Source organism: Chrysemys picta, chromosome 11 (genome assembly GCF_011386835.1).
Source record: "Chrysemys picta bellii isolate R12L10 chromosome 11, ASM1138683v2, whole genome shotgun sequence".
NCBI lineage: Eukaryota > Metazoa > Chordata > Testudines > Emydidae > Chrysemys > Chrysemys picta.
The window spans coordinates 33,645,079-33,665,587 of NC_088801.1; the positions used below are offsets into that span (position 1 = coordinate 33,645,079).

At 39.6% G+C, this 20,509-nt stretch overlaps 1 protein-coding gene across 4 annotated transcripts in view; it reads right to left on the bottom strand.

Moving 5' to 3' along the window:
* Positions 1 to 789: 789 nt before the first annotated feature.
* Positions 790 to 20,509, bottom strand: part of IFIH1 (interferon induced with helicase C domain 1) — a 52,371-nt gene continuing 32,651 nt past the window's right edge. For 3 of the 4 annotated variants that reach the window (XM_042860793.2, XM_008178459.4, XM_042860792.2), the window contains exons 5-16: positions 18,599 to 18,819; positions 17,114 to 17,327; positions 14,317 to 14,534; positions 12,681 to 12,797; positions 11,774 to 11,897; positions 11,427 to 11,654; positions 9,014 to 9,270; positions 6,579 to 6,728; positions 5,011 to 5,172; positions 3,885 to 4,075; positions 2,064 to 2,157; positions 790 to 1,965 (exon numbers count right to left, since the gene is read on the bottom strand). In XM_042860793.2, the coding sequence (XP_042716727.2) occupies positions 1,783 to 1,965; positions 2,064 to 2,157; positions 3,885 to 4,075; positions 5,011 to 5,172; positions 6,579 to 6,728; positions 9,014 to 9,270; positions 11,427 to 11,654; positions 11,774 to 11,897; positions 12,681 to 12,797; positions 14,317 to 14,534; positions 17,114 to 17,327; positions 18,599 to 18,819 (2,159 nt within the window). In that variant the 3' untranslated portion in view covers positions 790 to 1,782. Of the gene's footprint in view, positions 1,966 to 2,063; positions 2,158 to 3,884; positions 4,076 to 5,010; positions 5,173 to 5,250; positions 5,419 to 6,578; positions 6,729 to 9,013; positions 9,271 to 11,426; positions 11,655 to 11,773; positions 11,898 to 12,680; positions 12,798 to 14,316; positions 14,535 to 17,113; positions 17,328 to 18,598; positions 18,820 to 20,509 lie in introns of those variants that run through there. The other variant, XM_065560722.1, reaches the window with a different exon arrangement.

Sequence of the window (20,509 nt, forward strand, 5' to 3'; positions counted from 1 at the left end):
TGGCTTCTGCTCCCCACCTGGCTCGGCTGCTGGGGACCCCAGCACCTGAGCCCGGGCAGGCAGCGGGAGTCACCTCCTCAGCCATGCTCTCTCAGGCAACCGCTGTGCAGGGCTGCAGAGCAGCGTCTCAGTGGCTGGAAGGGGCTGATCCTGCCCATTCCACTCCCCACATCTGGGCCATGTGTCGCCCAGGCCCACTCCCCGATTCTCCACCAGCACGCCGCCAAACAGCTGATGGCCGCCGGTGGAAGGCATTGCGGGGTACGGGGACGAGCTGATCGGCGGGCATGGTGCTAAGGAGGGGAGGAGGAGCCTGCCCATGGGTACTCAGCACCCACTATTTTTTTTCCCCGGGGGGTTTCCAGTCCCGGGGCACCCATGGAGTCGGCGCCTATGCAGGTCAGGGTTACCAGCAATGAAGATCAAGCCAGAAAGAACACAGCTTTACTTTCAGAGATCCCAGGTTGAGTTTACAACACTGACATTATGGAAAACAAGACAAAACCACAGTTATCTTACTTGTAAGGTGAGAAAATATGTAATTGGTCAATGAGACAAATATGGAACCACATGGTGCCATTTTCGCAGTCACTTTTTAGCGCAGAGCTGCACTTTAAATTGCAAGGGTGGAATCCTGGCCCTATTGAAGTCAATAGGAGTTTTGCCATCAACTTCAAATAGGACCAGGATTTTACACCACATGTTTAAAAAAATATGTCATGAAGAGAAGCTTCAACAATTACTGTATCTGAATGTCTATGCACTAATGGCGACAGGAAGTAAGCTGTATCACAGTTTACAGAGATTATTTATTAATGGGCTACATTATTTTATCTCCAACATTTTACACAGTCTTTTCGTATTACTGCACAGGTAAAGTTATATTTGTCACCGAAGTTCTGGAATTTGAGAGGCTGGATATTTAAATGGGTTTAAATACAGTGATTTTTCAAACCATGTTTTAATAGTAGTTTAGTTTTAGTCTGACCACATAACACATTTGGGAGTTGCCAGCTGATGGCATAAAGGGAGAGAAGCAGAGCATTCTGGGAGACAACACTAGGTAAATCTACTCCCCTCACCGGCCTCCTCTTTCAGGACATAGTGTAGAAGTAGAGACAGCAAGGTCACCTGTGCTTCTGAGTAGTAGCAATGTGAGCATGAGGAAGGAGGAGAGGAAAATGACCAGCTTAGACCACTTCTAGGAGTCAGTGGCCCTAACCAACTCTTGCACTGGGATAATGCTTGCATACCCTGTACTCCACTTCTGCTGCTGTGTCACCAAAAACTGATTCCCAATCCCTGCTTTCAGCACATTTGAACTACAATCAAGTTATTTTTTAAAAAGCGTCTCTTGAGATAAAACCCCCAAAGTATTTGAAGAAAGTCTCAGCCAGCGAAAGGCACTCATTGCAATAATAAAAATGACAGCTGCAATTAAAAAAATATAAGGGAGACCTTGATAATTGACTGGATTCTGCTGTGTAGGTAGAGTAGGCTTGTTCTGTGGACCCACACTAGGCCTGGCTCCATGAGGTCTTCTTTTTCCTCAACCCATCCCAAACCTCCACTGCATGCTGGAGCGTAAACAGCTGCCAGACAGCATAGTCCTCTCTCCTCTCCATGTCCTTCCTCTTCACACACAATAGTTTTACTGCATTCAAGGCCTTCCACAGTCTGTAGGATGCAAAATTTGGCCTTCTGTATGCAAAAGAGGAGTCTGATTATAGCAGTCAAAATAATGCTGAATAGTTGCATTTCTTTACATCCTTGAATGAATTTTTAATCTTCGTCACTGGAAACATAATGCTCTGCATAGTCAAAGACAGGGAACTTGATTGGTAGCTCTCCCCATTTTTTGAAAATTTTGTTTGAGGTTTTCTTATCCTTGAATACAACTACAAAATTTCTGATCTTTAAGCAAGGCAGGTCTACACCTCGGTGCACCATCATATTTCCCCAAGCCTGAAAAATGTAAGGAAGGTTATATTTCAGTTAAAATATTCAGTGTAATCAGACAGAAATATATTGGCAGAAAATAGAAAAAGGGAACACACACTTACTTGCCCACAATCTTTGCAGATAATTTCACCATTTATTTGGTAATCGGCATGTTTTTCTTGCAGTGTTTTATTTTCTCTTATGCTGTAAAGGTCCCTGAAAATGGACAGGAAAGATTAATCAGATTGTGTTATACTTTTTACAGCAGAGATGGCCTTAAATACAGTACGCTGAGACCATAACTGCTGAAGTAAGATGTGGGTGTAAAATGGGTATACTAGAGCTGCTGCCATAAACTCCGACTGACCCTTGTGTGTGTACAAGACAATGTAAGGGCAAGACAATGACAACTACACTCTGTATGCACCTCTGAGTGTAGAAGCTACTCTCTGGTAGCTCCTACTTAGGAGACAGGGGAGAAGTGGTGCCATAACTGACCCTCCCTTCTCTACGTACTGGCCATCAGAGCACACCCTCCTTAGAAAGGAGAGCATGCTACACCCTCAGACGTGGTGGTGCAGCTGGCTTGCTCTATGTGCCGTGGAGCTTTGGGAGAAATAGTGTGTGGCCCTGCTTCTGTATTTCCTCTCAATGTGGAGCTGTGCCTGATTCTGAAAATACAAAGCTACAGAATGCATGTACTTCATTCTGCTAGTTATTCTACTGAGTGCTTGATGTTTGGAGTTCCTAGGCTATGTGGAAGTGTTAAAAGAATTACTAATCTAGTGCTTGGGTAGGCAGCTGCCAACATTATGCTAACAAAGTGGTATGCTGCTTACTGAACTCTTTGTGGGGCCTCCTTATCATTTTGCTACCATAGAAACTAATATTTACTCAACTTTTCTCTAACTCCCCATTTTCACTTTCTCATAAACATTCTCAAACGTTCTCCTAGACTGAAACCTACAGCAAGTGGTCTCAACCAAAAGTAACTTTTGGGGGAGTGCTCAAGGGTCGGGAAGAGTCTGATATAGAGCTAGTTCACAGTGAAGAATAATTGATTGGCAAATTGGAAATACAATACACACACACACACACACACACTCCATTGTAAGCAATTACAATTTATTTTGTGCAGCTGTAGCAAGACATTTCTAATAGTATTTCTGTTACATTATGATCAGTGGGTGAAATTTACCCCAACACACACCACATGCCCATGCAACATCCTAGGATCACTGTTCTACACTCAGCACCAATGTTTAAGTAGCATTAAGGCCTTGTGTAGACCCCCTTTGTATTGGATTAGTTTCACCTTATGATATTATGGAGCTCAGCAACTACAGTGTTACAGCTATAGTTATATAACTGCATAGTACAATAGCTATTTTATTGTCTTCAATCTATAAAGTCGTAATGTTTAAAACTGACTCCAAAAATAATTGCACAACTTTTTTTCGCTTTTCTATCTCTTGAAGATACACAGAAGTTAAAAATTAGCTTAACATTAAAGTTGCAAGTTTAATATAAAAAACTGTTAAAACAGAAAAAAAAGGAAATATAAACATGCTGTATTGCAGTTTGCAACATTGCACGTACTTAGCATTTTCGGTTGCTGGTTGGATTGTTAATTACATGCAGTCTATACAAAGTGACCTAGTCAATATTGCAACTGGAACCCAATCTTTTTCATTTATTGATATTTCATCCTATATTCAGCTTAGGACCACCATGCCCCACCACCTCCTCAGCTGCACCAAAACCTTGTGTAGCTGAGGAATGAGTCCTCCATTTCTTACTAGCCAGAATTTGGCTTAGATATCTCCAAAAATACTTTGATATTTTATTTTATAGCAGCTGCAATGTTACAGGCTCTTTGCAGACATACTGACAGTAAAACAGGTTCCTTCCTCAAAGAGAACAAGTAGTTGGGTAACACTTACTGGAACTCCTTTTTCACATTGACATGATGCATGTTTTCTATAACTTGTATGTCTTCCCCAGAACATTTCAGTTTGTGGCAATTTTTGCAAAGGAAAGTTATTAGTGATGGATTTTCCTTGTATGTCTTAAGCTGATCTCTCTTCGCCTTCATTTTTTTTTCCATTATACTTTGCATCTGAAAGCCCTGAATCTAGAAGCAGAACAACAAGAACAACAACACTGTCATAGTCTGCTGAAGCTACAGCAGCAGATCTATAGAACTGAAAGATTTATTTCCAAAAAGCAACAGAGGGTCCTGTGGCACCTTTGAGACTAACAGAAGTATTGGGAGCATAAGCTTTCGTGGGTAAGAACCTCACTTCTTCAGATGCAAGAAGCTTATGCTCCCAATACTTCTGTTAGTCTCAAAGGTGCCACAGGACCCTCTGTTGCTTTTTACAGATTCAGACTAACACGGCTACCCCTCTGATACTTGATTTATTTCCAAGTTTACTTCCAAAACTCCAGACATTTGCAATGAATACAGGTTCTGGAAATGGATACAGTTAAAAGGACATGGTCAACTTTAAAATCACTCTTTTGCCCAACAATTTATGTCTGGCTCTTCTTGTTACAAGTAACTCCTACAACGACTGTCACAGAGATTTGAGAACAGTATTTTTCTCTAAATTTTCAGTTACTTTACTTTGTTCATAGTCAGTTTCACCTAGTTTAGGTGGTTTTTTCTATCATCATCAACAGGAAAGAGAAAATGTTCTTTTAAAAACAGGTAAATGTGGTTGTAAATCAATAAATATTGGCATGAGGAATTGGGGGCAACTGTCATACCAGATAACTTTTTTTTAAAAAATAAGATTTTGTGTTGACAGTGTTCCTTCTACTCTTCAAGAAACACACCTGTTTCTCTTTATAAGACAAGGGGGAGGGATAGCTCAGTGGTTTGAGCATTGGCCTGCTAAACCCAGGGTTGTGAGTTCAATCCTTGAGGGGGCCATTTAGGGAACTGGGGTAAAAATCCATCTGGGGATTAGTCCTGCTTTGAGCAGGGGGTTGAACTACATAACCTCTTGAGGTCCCTTCCAACTCTGGTACTCTATGATTCTAAGTAGGAGTCAGAGGCAATACCTTATTTAAATATTCCTCCCGTCGCATCCTTTGGACACGTTGAATAGCTTTATACATCATTTGCTCACGAAATATATTAACATTTTCACGTTCAACAGCTCCCGATCCACCAGATGCCACCAGTACATAGGTGCTCTCATCAGCTCGAGCTCGACCCCGGGCCTGCAGTTTGCAAGAAACATAGGCTTAGAAATCCTGCACAGCCCTTCGCTCGGCCATATTCATGTAACTAAAGATGTTCAGTGTTTCTTACTTGAAGTTAAGAGAATAAGAATCCCTGTGCAGCATATTTGCAGTTAAAGATTATTCACCTGGCTCTTGGATAAGCAGCATTCTAATACCCTGGGCTGTTTCTGTAGTCCATTAAAGATAAAACACCTAGCACGTGGGTGTTAAGGAGATATGGTACTAAAGGGATCATGAGACAAAAATCTTTGAAACTCAGAACCTAAGTTTTGGCCGGGGGAAAAAAAAAAAAGTGTTGCACACACAAACCCCATATTAGTTCACACATAAAATTCTAGCATTGACACAGTGGTATTTTGGGATGCAAGTGTTCCTTTGCATGTGTGTTATTTACCATAGCAAATGCCTTCACAATTCTATATTCTGTTTATTACTTGGACTGTAAACTTTTCTGAGCATGGGTGTCTTTTGTTATCTATTTGTATTGTGTCTAGCACAACAGGGCTGGGGCCTCCAGATTCCGATGCAATACAAATAATTAATATTGTCAGTGAATGATTTAGAATTTTTTTCCACTAAAAGCCTTTGTCATTTATTTTCATGAGGGGGCGGGGGAGAATTAGTAAATGAAAGCTCATTAAATCAATAGAAGGGGTGGGTACACTTCTCCTTCTGGAGCCCCTTCTCCAACATGATACAAGGGAGTAACGGCCAGCCCTTCACATTTGCTCTGCCCATCCTCCCTCCTATCTTCAGAAAGGGCCACCACAGATCTTAAATATTGTGAAGAGCTTTGAGCAGGCACTTCGCACCTGGGTGAATTTCACACTGTGCACAGGCAGAGGATGATGCATGGAAATGGCCTTAGTATACAACTGTGTAGAACACCTCTCTGAGCACCTTCCCTAGCCTCTGTCTGTCAGAGGATGGAGATGGATGGCAGGAGAGAGATCACTTGATCATTGCCTGTTAGGTTCACTCCCTCTGGGGCACCTGGCATTGGCCACTGTCGGTAGACAGAATACTGGGCTAGATGGACCTTTGGTCGGACCCGGTACGGCCTCTCTCATGTTCTTATGTTATGTTCGTATATGTTCCCCTTTAGTCCACAAGGGTCCCAAGATTTGCTCCAAATATGATACGTACAATTCTAAAAAAATCATCATTCGTATTAAACTGGTTTGAAAACAACCATCAGAGAGTGCATAGCTCCTGTGTATCACCTCCAATCCGCCTCCTGACTGAAAAAAGTTATTTTGGTTTTTAGACACGACAATGAGAAATGCTGACCTTATTTAAAACCACAACAAAAACACAACCCCAAATACAAACCATATTTAAAAAAAAAAAAAAAAAAAGACCCGTGTTGTAAACTGACATACCTGCACCATAGCTATTTCATTGGTGACAAGACCATAGCGGATAACTATGTTACACTCTTTGATATCCAGGCCTTCTTCAGCCACAGTGGTAGCAATAAGTAGGTTGACGTTTCCAGCACGAAATTTACTGATTATTTCCCTTTGTTCATTCTGTAAAAACAATTCCATGAATTTGATTCAATATATTAACTTTCAGTGTTAACTTCTAGCACCTAAAACTAGTCACCCTTTCCTTTCTTTAAAAAGTGCAGTGAATTATGGCCAAAGTTTGAAAACTTGGGCACTTAATTTATTAGGCACCATATTTAAGCATTTTTTAAGGGGATAAGAAACTACACCACTGACTTAAATGGGTGCTGTAGATGCACAACACCTTTGAAAAAGAAAAAAAAAATCAGGTCACTTTTATTTAAGCACCTAATATTAATATTAAGTGCCCAAATGTGGAAAATTTCACCCTATAATGTTAGCGAATTAGGAGGTGTCAGAGGGGTTGGACAATACCGGTTCTTTTTCTGTCATGAACAGCAGCACTGATAGAAAAAAAAATAAATAAGGTCCCGATTTTCAGAGGTGCTGCGAACATCTGCCACTATCGCGGATTTCAACTGGAGTGATGGGGCTCAGCACCTCCATAACCAGGCCCAAAAGGTTTTTTAATTTCCCTATAATAATAATAATAATATGTTAATGTAAAATTTTCCTCTTAGATAAACAGCATAGTGACTTGGCAATGAAAAAACTGGAGCACGGACCAGGCTTTTAGAACAAAACAATCTTGTGTGCAGGGACATGTGACATCTTTTGAAATCTTTCTACATGCTCTGTTCAACTTTAGACTCTAGCAGCTTTCAAGGAAAAGCTCTGTTTGCTCTTTTATCATTATACCATATTGCAAAAAATCTTCATCTAAACCAGAATCATGTCTCTGAGGGAACAATTCCTAACATATTTTTAATCTGAGAAACCCTGATGTAAATTGGTTCTGTCTAGCATGTAAACCACACTTGTTTTTTAAAGTGCTGAAATGATAGTCTGTCTCATTGGGAGCTAGAACAGGAATACAAGGGGAAAATTTAGCCAATTAGAACATTCATTTTTGAAATCTGAATAATTTTTGGCTGCAGAAAGTCACACAGAAAGCACAGTCAACAAACAGAATAGCATGAAGTAAACCAAACTGAGTGATTCATTGTGAATAATATTCATTGTGAATTTTGGCAATTTCTCATTCAATAATTATCCAGCCCTGGTGTGAAGCATATGGGCCTATGCAAATTAAGTAAACAGCAATACAAAGAACAGACAGAGGTCAATAACATTACAACTCTTTTCTTTTCAATTTAATACTAAATATGACAATAGGTATTATTTTTGTCTCTTAAAATACAATTTTTAAGGATAAATTGTATTTTACAAAAATTAGTTTAATATCCCACTTTAGTGCCAGAATATAAAGGGCCCAGGTCTGTCCTGCCCAGGCTGCCCCACTGAACTCAAGGGTTTGTACAGATGTAACAAATGACAGGAGTCAGTTCATTGATGTCAGTAGGCTTGTACTGAGTGTTAGTCAAGTGGAATTCTGCCCATTATTTGAAAATCTACCTTACTTCTGTGAGCCCAATCCTTTGGAAACAATTGGGGATAGTTCTAATTGCTGTGAGTAGGACCATTAAGTGCTGATCTCGGTGGTGTTTGCAGGAGGGAACCTTAACACAGTTTTGGGTTCTTCCCTGGAAGAACATTACAAACACCCAAAGCAGAAAATTCCCAACAATCCCTGCTCGTTTGGCCTTTGTAAGATCATCTCTTCTAGAGGAACCTTAGGCCTTGTCTTAACTGACACAAAGGTGTTTTGTTATGAGATAACTAATGCATGATAGAATTTTACAGTGAGATAATGAAGAGAGGACCAGGCACTTGGAATTTACACCAGGAGGTAGCACGATCAGCACTATACCTTCCGCCTCCTTGGCTATAGTGCCTTGTCTCCACTATGTTTGTACTGCATGATAGCTAATGGAGTGTTAGTTGTAACATGGTAAAAACACCCCTTTTTTGTCAGTGAAGACATAGCTCAGAATTCTGATCTCAGGACTTAGCTGATAAGTGAGGGCGGGATGGTCTAGTTTTCAACAAATGTATTTTAAAATATGAATAGCACTTTGTACTTATGTAATGCTTTTCAACTAAGCCTCTCAAAGTGCTTTACAAAAGGTGGCTATGAGTGCCCCCACTCTTCAGATGGAGAAATGAGACACAAAGCAGGTAGGTGATTTGAACATGATCGCACAAAGTCAGACACAGATGTGGGACTAGAATTCTGGTCTCCTGACTCCCAGTCCTCTGCTCTAACAATTAAGACAAGCTGCCTCCTTCAAATATAAACACATTTTTAACACCACTCCTTTAATTACATTTTCTGTTAGAGTTACCTGAGTCATGGGTTTAAATTCACTGTTATGCCCAGCTCCAATAAGGTAGTGAGCTTTAATTCCCACTTCTTCAAATTTTGTGTTGTCCTTAATCCACTGAAAAAGGGCAAATGCACTTTGCCGAGTCTTTGTGAAGATAATTCCCCTAGCTTCATCAGTCTTTGTGAACTCCTCCATTAAGGTGTTTCGCAACTGTGTCAGCTTCTCATTTTCATATTCCGGCTTTCCAGCCAACTCTTTCAGCTGCTTCTTTTTTGCTGTAAAAATAAATATAAAATCAACGAGATGCCATCATGTAAATAAATGCTTTAGAAAAAGCAGAATGAATTTATATTTCCCCCATACAAGCTAATTCACACCACAGTATGAAGAGCTGGGACACAGCAATTTACTTTACAAACTACTTTATGTTACAACATTTTTGGGGTCTCAAGAATAAACAATACTTTAGTCCTTACACTAATCTACCGAACAGCTTGAGAAGTGTTGGCAGGCTTTATATTAAAAATCCCTACATTAAGACACACTGGACCTTACAACTGGAGTGCATTTGTGGGGTGGTGGCTTTGAGAGGACAGAGGCCATGCCCATTGAGAGACCCTTGTAAGGATGCCCCGCACTAACAATTTCCATTGCATGGAAGAAGCACCAGGTTTGGCTTATTGTCTGAAAAAAACGTTATACATTCAGTGCCTTACAGAGGAATGCAAATTTCAGCTGAATGGCCTTAGACACGTTTATTACACTGTATGTTTGCCACAGCATGGGAGGAGCATATAGTGAATTCCATCACACAATGTGCTTTTTTGAGGGAATGAGACTTATTAATACTATCTTAGAATGTAATCAAATATTGGAGGTGTGACAAGTTTCTTTAGGTACTCCAATTAGTTAAAACCATTACATAGTGATATCTACAGTAAGGACCACCTCCCATAGGCAATCCCCTGTCTTAAACAACAGAGAAACATTAATGTAAAAATAAATGTATTTCCCAGTGTCACTAATGCCACCTTCAGTAATAAAATGGAATAGATTTTTAATTTACTGTTCCCTCATTAGGCTCTTTGAATTTCATTCACTTTTGGCAATGAAAAACAGGCTAGTCTACTAAGTTTTACTTTCTGAGCTGTTTAACTTTCTAGTTCTCAGACATTAACCCGATGTTGACATGTTCAGGCTGCAAACATTTGAAGGGATTTCCTTTAAATATAAACCTTCCTCCACTGGAAGTTGAAAAAAAAAATATATCAAACATTTCTACTGAGACTGTTGTGCCTATTATCTCTTTGAGGCTTATCTACAATAACGTATGTTATCTATATTCTGTAAGGACCAGACATATTTAAGATGCTATTAAATATTTTACAATAAATCTTTATAATAAGTTTGGCTTTGCAGCGTGGTTTCACAAAACTTAAATTTTGTGACCTAATTTGATGGGGCCCTCTCTCTTTATAATATCCCCCAGGTTTCCAGTACGCTTTATCTTTAGTAAAAAGCCATTTCTATTAGGAAGCTATTTTTCCTGGCTCTCTATGATGTGTGCATATGTGGTGGTGGAGGCACAGAGCGTTTGTATTTATAGCAACAAAGAACCCAACACGCACTTCTAAATTCTAGAAGGCAACTAGGATTTGGTCCAAATTATCAATCGGTCTGATCCTGTTCCCATTGAGGTCTATGGTAATTTATATTAACAATAATCAGAACTTTCTCCTCTGAATGAAAAGTAAAAATATAGTGTGTGGTTTTTTTGGCGCAAGGGTTTGAATTAAAAGAGCCATAGCAAATCAGAAGTATAGCTTGCCTTATTTATTGTACTAAAAAATGTTAGTCTAGCTGCAATAGGCCGAGACTACCAAACAACTATTCACATGACAGAACCACTCCTACAATTAGCATTGTTCTTGTTGGCAGCCTGAGAAGAAGGGCAGAGGATTTAATGATCATGTTTGAAGAACCTCACATAGCCCATCAAACAACCATCTGACAGAAACAAGTTTCAGTCATCAACCTAGACTGGATTCACACCAGTGACCTAGACATGAGAGACTGCGTCTCACAATTATCAATCCCCAGAAACTTCAAGTACCTGACAGACTGGTTAACGTGTGATAAATGATCTCCTGAGCTTGTATCAGAAATATGCAAAATCTTGAATACGAGAATACACTTTTGTACAAAGGACTATACCATTAGATATGAAAATATCGTATGATGCTGACAGGGTGTTTAATATATTTTATATAGTATGCTGTGACATACAAACTCTATAGCACTGAATGCCATAGAAGTGTCTATGAACTAACAAGTACCAATGCAAATCACATATTACAATGTCAGTAGTGTATACTAGTCAGCTGCATGGATTTCAGATTTTATTAAGTATCACTGTATATTTCATGCTCACCGTAAAATAACTTTATCAGAAATGTATCTGTTTCATCTAGTTTTGATGATACTGGTTCATCGTCGTCTTCATTTACTGTTGTTTTCTTGCTTTTCTCCTCCTTATAGAAGTTATTGAGGTGGTTGTATGCATCGATCATTCGGATAGTGTCATTAATTTGCAGGGCATCATTATATTTCTTTAAATGTTCTGCACAAACACGTTCTTTACGGTTTTCTTCTTTTGCAGCTAAAAACAGAACATATATATACACATCTGTATCTGTGTCTGTTTGTATGGCTGCACACACAGATGGCTAAAACACCTCCAAAGTCATGATGCATTTATGTTAAAGTATTTTTTAATACCTTTTTTCTCCTCTTTAACCGCCCACTGTTCGTAGGGCTGAGTTCCAAATTCAAATGTTGGGTTGAGGTGACAATAATTTTGAATTTCTGTCATAATTTCTGTAATTTTCTCTCTAAAGGGATCCTAAAAGCACATGGATAAAAAGTAATTAAAACTTACAATCGTTATTCTGCCAGCAACAAAAATGGACTGACCTTTTCAGTTTAATATTGTCTACAGGAAATTCCTTAAACAAAAATTTGTTTCAGAAAACAATTAAGGTTGCTGAAGGTACTTGCTTATCTAAACACTTAAAGCCAAGGAAATAATAAATATTATACCGTCCACATAATACATTTCTAATGAGTATAAAGTAATGCAAATTTCCTCACAACACAAACTTAACTATGATCCCAAATTAATACTATTCTTTCTGTTATCTCAAAAATATAAGAGCAACCCAAAGCCCTTTTGAAAAGGAAAGAAACATTTTACATTCAGCTTGACATTGGTCTACAGAAATACAGTGCGTCATTAATTTCAACATACACCTCTACTCCAATATAACGCTGTCCTCAGGAGCCAAAAAAATCTTACCGCGTTATAGGTGAAACCGTGTTATATCGAACTTGCTTTGATCCACTGGAGCGCACAGCCCCACCCCCCCGGAGCACTGCTTTACCATGTGATATCCGAATTCGTGTTATATCGGGTCGCGTTATATCAGGGTAGAGGTGTATATAAATTTTGGTTCTTTTTCCAGAATTCATTTATTGTTGGATGAGTAGAAATACTATGGATCACTATCAACCTGCAGGGCAATAGTGTTGGCCTAAAAAACCTTGATTCCAATCAATACCTCTTTAAAGATGAACATACTTTACTGCTTAGATTTTGCAAAAACAAAACAAAAACAAAACATCATACCCTTCTTTTGTCATCTGCAATCACAAACTTCTTATATGGTTCCTTCACCTGATCTTTCAGCTGAGAGACATGTTCTTCAACAGTCATGAGTCTATATGCATCAAGATTAGCACAAATCTGGAAGGAGAAAGATTTTTGTTTTACTTTTCATATATTTTATGAGTTATTCTACATAAACAGTTGGATGAGTATACTGTGCCTTCTTTATTTATATACATGTTTTAACATGGTATCTGATCTAATTTAAGTTCTTCCTTAAAAAGACAGTGTGCACATCCTATGTATCCTATATAGTTCTGCAAAATGTAAAGAAGTGTGGAAAAAGCATCTGAGATAAGCTAATCAAACCACATCATAAATCGAAGATGAGCCTTCCTGTATAGAGGAAACAAACAAATGTAACTATCAGCTTAGATTGCAAAATGGGAATTTGAGATGAGAAAAAAAAAAGTACATCAAGATTTAGACATGAAAAATCTAGATCAAAAAGACTTTGGATACATGTAGGATAATAAAGTGGAATATAGGAAATTGGGTTTCAGAGAGTAATTATAAAAGTAAGAGCTGGACCTTTTTGGAACATGAAACATGTAGACATTTGCCTGTTAACTGCACAGATTGAGAGATTTTTTTCACTTTTGAGGTTTTCAGTAAGAAAATATTTTCTCTCTATTATATTAATCTCAGTGACGATAAAGGGAAACATTTATATCTTCATGAATGTAGAAAACAAAGGGTATATGACATCAGCAGTAGCAATCTATTTGCAAGAGTCTAGAAATCTGAATTGCAACATTTCTTCATCAAAAATTAAACCAAAAACAAACATCCTATTTACTAAGTTTTCAATACAGATGAAGAATATAGTTTTTCTGGTTTTCTTTAAGACAGCAAGTGGCTGTATTTTTAAAAGTACATCACAATTCTTCCTAATCTAACTGGCTTGAGACAACACAACTTCTTCTTATAGGGCATGCCTATTCAACAGTAATTGGTTCATCTAGAAATTGCACTAAGGCATTGGGCTAAATTCTGCTTTTTGTTTCACCAATATAATTCCAATGGAGTCCATTTAAAATAGAGTTACACGGGATTTACAGCTGATAAGAGCAGAAGTTGGCCACTGTCTCCAGAATCATCTTATGCAAATTACCCATTCTTCCTTCCTAATTAGAAGTTCTAATTGTTAGAAATTTACACCTTTGATTGCTTATTGTTTTATCCACAACAATTTCTGCCTGTTTAAGTATTACTGGATTGTTTCTCACCTTCTTCAACCCACACAAATGTTGAAGCTCTAAAATATCAGCAGCTCTAAAAAACACATCTAAAAAACAACATGTTCCTGCAGGACATGACAGTACTCTACAATTTCCAGAGCACTGATGGGATTTGTAGGTTTCTAATAATAAAGTGAAGCCAACCCTATCTATTTACCAGATCCTGCAAATCTTTACTCATGCAAATGATTTCACTAACTTCAAAGGGACAACTTACCTATGAGGTTTACAGAATCAGGCCTATGTACTCACCAAAAATTAGGGGATTCATTTACAGCAAAATACTGACTTCAATAGGAATTTTGCTTGAATAAGATAATATTCCTTGGTGATTTGCAACTTTAAGGGCTACTTACTTTCAGAATATGTTCTTCAGCTTTCTGATGAGTTCTTGCCCCTCCTACGCCAGGTGAAGCAGTTAGTCCCAGGATCTGAGGCTGTGGAATCAGGGGTTTGTTTTCTTTTCTGAATCTATTGTTTTTCATCTTTTCTTTTAAATAACGTCGCATTATATTGTTATAGACGCCTTCCTTCTGGGTGTGATGACATTCATCAATAACAATGAGAGAAAAGTCTGGAAAACACACCCAGTACAAAATGGTTAAGATTTCCTTTGAATGCAGTACTGGAGTAAATCAATCTTCTTACAGCAAAGGATACCATGCCACTAATGAAGAGGGACCCTGTAAATCTGTTTGGGATCTAAAATATATTTGCTGTAAAAGAAAGTAAATTTCATGCAATATCCCTGGAGGGTTGTGTTTATGCATGTGTATGTATTGCAATGTGTTTTGAAATCTGTTTGAAACAACACTATTAAAGTGCAAAGTATTTTTTTACATTATTTAAACTGCCTTTTGTTGTTGCAAGAATGAACCCCAGAAACACACTTTTTTAACCATGTGTTCAACAAACTGTGCTTTATTATTTATTTATGGGATCACCTATGATGTGTTAAATGCTTTCCAGACATTCAGGAATGGATGGCCTTGCCCAAGAAGCTCACAATCTAAGCAGACAGAGTTTTTTTCCCTTAAGAAAGAAAGAAGAAAAAAAGATGGGGAGGAAGGCAAGCTATATATAGAAGAGATACACAAAAGCCACTGGAAAGAATACAGAAATGTTAAGTTACTGTATCATCACCAGTGTCTTGTAATTGGGGAAACTAAGGATAATTAGATATTGTTTGCTTGTTTTTCCAAGACCAGAGGTGGCTGGAAGACCCTGTTCCAGAGACTTTGGGGTGGGGGGGCTGGGGGCAGGGACCAGAAGCCCTGTAATGTAGGGTGGGGCAGGGCTCCTTTCCCTCCCAGGAAATTGGGGGGAAGCTCTCCGAAGAAGGGCAGTATATATGCTGCCTTCTCCTTCGGAAGAGAGAATGCACCACCATGGAGAAGGAAGCCAGACCCAGAATGCTGAGCTCCCACTAGGAAGTACATGATTGGCAGCCCCAAGAAAAACAGTCTGGGGCAGGGTAAGAGCTCCACCTGTGGCAGAATAACTGGAGAGGAGTATGAACTTTCGTGTTGCTGTAATGGACTTTATATTTGGGACAATGAAGACCATTTGCCCTGCTTTTCGCTATTAACTCAGCCCCAGGAGGGGGTTGGTGGAAGTCCTGAGAGAAAGGCTGCGGGGAGATCCAGAGGGGACCCAAAAGAGAGGGAACAGAGTGAAGATGCTGCAGAAGCACCCCTGGCCAAGAAGGGGTGCTCCGTAACTGGCAACCCTGCCACAAAAATGCAAAACAGAAGCATGCAGTACTCTACAGTTAGAAAAGCGACTGTGTCAAGGATGCTCTATACTATTTTAAAATCACAGGGTGGCAAACAAAAACATAAAACATCTCCCTGTTCTATTTGCATATGTAGGCAGTGGAGTGAAATTTAAAACTCCTGTTTAAAAAGGCCATGAGAAAAGATAAGGAGCAAGGGAGGAGATGTGGAGAATGAACAACGGGCACTTTACCTTAGGGCTGAATATTGACAGCTAGGAAAGGAGATTAGCTTGTGCTATATATTCACTGAGGAGATGCGTATGTCCACACACAGTGCCCCAGTACGTCAGAATGGGCACAGCCCATTTTGCTTTGTCCCAAAGTATTGCAGGACTATTGCTATAGTACCAGCAGGTTCTCAGAGTCTCCTGAATTGGATTCTTATAACACCTATTTTGCCCTTCCACTTGGAACCTGTATATTTTGGAAGACATTATTGTTCTTATTCAGAGGGGCCTAACCTACCAGAATAGGTGCATTTCCGCTATGGAAATGGGACACATGATTTGGAGACTACACATGGCAGGATCCACAGCTTGGGTGAAATCGTGGCCCCACTGAAGTCAATGGAGTCAGGCGCACGCGCTGTAGCTCCACTGCTGGTCTATTACTGGGAAATAGGAGAATTCCTTCCCATTCCCCTCACAGATCCCTTTATTAATTTGGGCAAGTAGTTTAACTTCTGTGGACCTTAGTTTCTCCAACAATGGGATATTGTTATAGTTGCCTACCTCACAGAGTTGTGATGTTGAGCAATCCCATTTACCTCACAGAGTTGTGATGTTGAGCAATCCCATTTGTGTGTGTGTGTGTGTGTGTGTGTGTGTGTGTATGTGTGTGTGTGTGTGTGTGTGTGTAAAGGAATATAACAGCTAAGGACTCAAGTACAATTCGGCTTTGAAAAGTGACTATGTAAAAATGATATCTTACTACTCAACAAAGTGGTTCCTATTCTGTATTCAGTCATATCTACTTAACTAAAATAAAGTTCTTACTGTTTTTTGTCCATCATTGCTATTGGATCAACACAGCTAAGATTGCATCAGCTGGATTCTATTCCCTTTTGTATCATCCACATAATTGTTTACTAGATTCCAGTCAGTTCACTTTGGCAAACACATTGAAGGGAATGGAGATGCAAAGGTATCACTCGGTCTAATTTGGCTGTCAAAATTTTTATTTCTGGTGATGGTGCGCAAGAGGGCAAGAATTCATCTTGACTCTCACAGCTCAGGTTGAGTTTGCAAGGTTAACTATTAGAAAAACAGCAGTAAGAAACAATGAGCATGGAACCCCACCATGCCTTTTTCACACTGACACTTTCCGGAGAGGAACCACACGTTAAGTCCCCCCCAAGAAAAGAGTGAAAAACTTGCCTGATAACTGGACACCTTCTTCATCATCTTCTGTGGTTGCATTCAGCAGTGAATTCTCAAGGATCTGGGCAGTACTGATAATGACATCATTCTTTCTTACAACTTCAGGAAATGAGATTTTCAGCTGAGAATCACCACTTAATCCAGTAACCCGATACCAATGCTTCAGGAATGGGTTGAACTCTTTTCTGAAATGCTGCTCCACCAGTGGTACCTGAATAAAAGTTTCCAGAGAAGAATTTGAACTACACAAGACACGCAGAATTAATTCTATTAAACGCATATCACACATCAAATGACTGTTAGCTAACAAACTTCCATTCTGTGTAAACCAGTATTTATTCTATAACAGTATCCCCAGACCTTTTATATGAGCGTGTCACACTGGATACACATACCTTTATTACATATTTTGGGGTAAATTTCTTCTCTAAGCATACAAAATACCCATTGGCATTAATGGAATATAGAGTACATGCACTGTGAGAGAATATACCTCAATCTAGACAGAATTATTAATGTCTATAATACTACAGACCTTGGGTATTTTGTGCTACAGAGACAGTGGAAAATGCCCAATGGCAAAGTACTGTACTAAGGACTGTACTGTATTTTTATGAGAGTGGGTTTACTGGATTTTTACATCAAGAATGAAAAATCTTCTAAAGGTTTCATTAATTAGTTATTTAGGGGCATGTCCCCCCCACCCTATGCCCCTAATAATGTGGTAAAAAAATCTATTCACCAAAATTTTTAATACAGATTTTTTTTATTAAACTCTAGAGAAATATTTTAACAAATAGATCTTAAAGACACACCGACAATTTAAATATTTTTTAAGTTAAGGGTATAGGCTATACTTTTTGTTTATTTACACAATTCTAATGTGAATAGAAATATTTGTATAGTATTTTAAAATTTCAGTGAGAACAGTTTTAATTTATACATTCCATTGCAGTGCTGTAAACTTAAACTTGTTCTTCCTCAACAGAACCACTCAGAAAAACTGGCTAAAAATTGCTACAAAGAAAAGCGAAACCCAGCAGATGGCCTTCATTATCAAACTCAGGTATAAAAATATCATAATGATGAAACATACATTTTGATTTTTTTAAATAATATTTTCAATTTTCATCTAAACTGTTCTAAGTAACACAGATAATGGTAATTTTTTTTCTCTATATAATTGATAGGGCAGATTAGCTTCTCAGTTGTACTGATGTAAATGGGAGTCCTTTGGATTTACACCAGCGTAATGGAGATCAGAATCTGGATCACTGCCCTCTTAAACATAGCTCGATTCAAAGAGTTTATTGGCATAATGATTTGTGCTTAATTTAAAAGATCAATATTAACATGGTATACACGGCCCTGCCTCAGCTCAGGGACTGGACTAGATGATTTCTCGAGATCCCTTCTGGCCCCACATTTCTGATAATGCAAAAAGCTTTAATCTACTATTCCTGTTATAATGGCACAGGATACCTTATTCACAAGTACTATAACTTTTCCAGGCTCTGATGCTCTTTTCTTCTTATCCAAATGCTCTTTGGTAATGTAAACAGCCACTCTGGTTTTACCACTGCCTGTAGGGAGACATATTATAACGTTCTCCCCATTCAGTGCTGGTTTTGCAACCTCCATCTGGTAATCTCGGAGAATCAGCTCTGGTTCAGGGGAAGCTCTTTTGTCCATATTGTCCTCATCTAAGAGGATGGAAAAATACAAACAGTCAAACAGAGGAAATCACCAGCAAATTCTACAAATAACATGGGAAAAGTTTAAATATAATACAAATTTAAATATGACATATGTTTTCCGAGTAAAATGAAGGCCTCTCCATGTAACTGCTTTTGTCTTGTGCAAATCTGAACAATTTCCCTTATACTAACAGAAAAATCTGGAGTAGATAACTGGACATGTCCAAAAGTTTTACTTTAATTCATCTAAGGGACTTCCTGGGTTGAAAAACAGCCCAGTCAGAGGCTTGTTCAGAATAAACAATCAGGAAATAGGCAAAGCTAGTTATATGTGTTAATTTATACTTAACACCTAGAGAGCCAAATCCTCCAACACAAGTAGGGGCAGTGGAAGTAAGTCCTCGAATGCTGTGAGCTAGTATAGTTCTATTGATGGATGTTAAAGGAAACAATCTCTGCATACCATAGGGCTCTGTAAGGACTGTCTGTCTACGTATGAAGCAAAGCTTTTCGGTACATGATCCACAAATTGAGAATCCACCACCAAAACCACTGTGTGAGGAGGGAGTATAGTGACTGGAGACGCTAAGGCAGCCTGGGGGCGGTTGTAGCCTTTGTACAGCTCTACTGCTGCTCTTTATTCGTCATCCGCCACAGAATCCCCCCCCTCACATATCATTTATTTGGGCTTTGTGCGGGACCAAGGATTTGGTCCATAATAAGTAGTCTAGGGATTTTCCCGGACATGTCCAGCATTTTGGGCCTCAAATCCCCGTCCGGGAGGAAATCCCCAAAAGCCGGACATGTCCGGGAAAATAGGAAGGGAGGGCCCGGCGGTGCGGGGCCGGGGCCAGCAGTGCTCGGCCGGGGGCCAGTGTCGGGCTGGGGCCGGCAGTGCTCGGCCGGGGCTGGCCCAGGGCCCAGGGCCCGAGCCGAGCTGGGCGGGAGACGCTGGGGCCAGAGCCTCTTGGCCTGGGCCGGCCGGTCGCCGAAGGGAGCCGCTCGGCCAGGGGGGCCAGACTGGGCCGCGCCGCACCCTGCCCCAGCCCCAGCTTACCTGCTGCCTCCCTGTTTCAGGCTTCCCGTGACCATTTGATTTGCGGGAAGCAGGGGAGGGGGAGGAGCAGGGGGCGGAGCGTTCAGGGGAGGGGGCCCCATGGAGTGTCCTCCTCTTTTAAAACTAAAATATGGTAACCCTGAAGTAGTCCAGATTCTGGAAATCTATGTCTCCTGAAATACTGCTAACCTTTCATTGATATGTATAATCACACATGAATTACATTACTGCCACGCCTTCACTGCTGTTACCTATGCTAGCTAGATTAAAGCTAGCACAGGTATGCTTCCCCATGCTACAATCCCATCTTCACTTGCCTCCCAAGGGTATGTCTATAGTGCAATCTGAGGTGTGATTGCAGCACAGGCAGGCATATCCATGCTAGCATGGCTGAAAAGAGTAGAGTAGATGCAGCTAGCAATGCGAATATGGTGCAACCACACCTCAGTTTGCAGTGTAGACATAATCTGAGTGACATTATGGGCTCAATGCTAATCTCGCAGCACAAAGACAGCAGGAACAGGATCAAGCCCTGAGTTGATGCATATTAACTTACTGCATTTTAAAAGGCAGAACTTATTTCTACACTATTGTATAAACATTTATTTAAGATTTATTTTATTTTCAACCATATTTTAT